Genomic DNA, 839 nt, shown 5'->3' with positions numbered 1-839 from the left:
GACTCAGCTCCCGATCAGCAGCAGCGCGGGCGTCGTCTACCCCGGAGCCATCAGCATGACCTCGGACTGCTCGAGCAACTCGGCCAGTCCCGAGCCCACCGTCCCCGTCATCCAGAGCACCTTCGGCATGAAGACGGAGCCCAGCATGCCCAGCGTGGTGCCAAGCGAACCGGTCAACGGCGAGGACGACATGGACATGTATGAGGACTTCGAGGACGAACCCAAATCGGACTACAGCAGCGAGAACGAGGTGCAGGAGCCCGTCAGCGCCAACTGAGGCTTTCGCTCACAGCGGATAGAAGGAGTACTGAAGGAGGACGAGGAGGAAAAAAAACGACAACAAAAGAACTACAGAACAAAATTTAACAAAAAAAAAAAGAGAGAAAAGAAAAAACTCGTTTCTGATAATATATCCCTTAGGAGCCTGCATGCACGTGTGGCTCCCGGCTTCATCGGCTCTTCGGTCTTAAATGTTTCTTCGAGTGTGAAGCAGTTTGATTGTGTTTTTTTTTTTTTTCTTTTTTTTTTTTTTTAATTCTTATTTGATCATGGATGTGTACACACATTGACCTGTAAAGTTACAGAGGGCAGGACTTGAAACTTGATTATTCTCGCTCTCACAGTCTTACACACACGTATATATAAATAGAAATAAATATTTTTTTTGTTGTATTTTTTTTTTTTTTTTTTTTTTTTTTTTTTTTGATGAGTGTTTTTGACGGGGTTCTGTATTTCTCTCAGGTATGCTGTGCCAGCCAACAGCGTGTGAATGTTTTATTTTGTTTTTTTTTTGTTTTTTTTTTGGGGGGAATTTTTTGTTTTTATTTGATTTGAGCTGA

The 839-nt window shown here is 43.1% G+C and overlaps 1 protein-coding gene across 12 annotated transcripts in view; it reads left to right on the top strand.

Annotated features, from left to right (window-relative positions):
• Window positions 1-550, top strand: part of sox6 (SRY-box transcription factor 6) — a 176,035-nt gene extending 175,485 nt beyond the window's left edge. For 10 of the 12 annotated variants that reach the window (XM_060866913.1, XM_060866986.1, XM_060866668.1 and 7 more), the window contains one exon: window positions 1-550. This exon is cut by the window's left edge and continues 12 nt beyond it. In XM_060866913.1, coding sequence (XP_060722896.1) covers window positions 1-277 — 277 coding nt within the window. In that variant the 3' untranslated portion in view covers window positions 278-550. The other 2 variants (XM_060866746.1, XM_060866833.1) reach the window with 1 other exon arrangement.
• Window positions 551-839: the final 289 nt, after the last annotated feature.

The sequence above is a fragment of the Tachysurus vachellii genome, chromosome 1, assembly GCF_030014155.1.
Source record: "Tachysurus vachellii isolate PV-2020 chromosome 1, HZAU_Pvac_v1, whole genome shotgun sequence".
NCBI lineage: Eukaryota > Metazoa > Chordata > Actinopteri > Siluriformes > Bagridae > Tachysurus > Tachysurus vachellii.
Note: the sequence above shows the minus strand (reverse complement) of the source record. Positions and strands in the feature narration are given on the sequence as shown.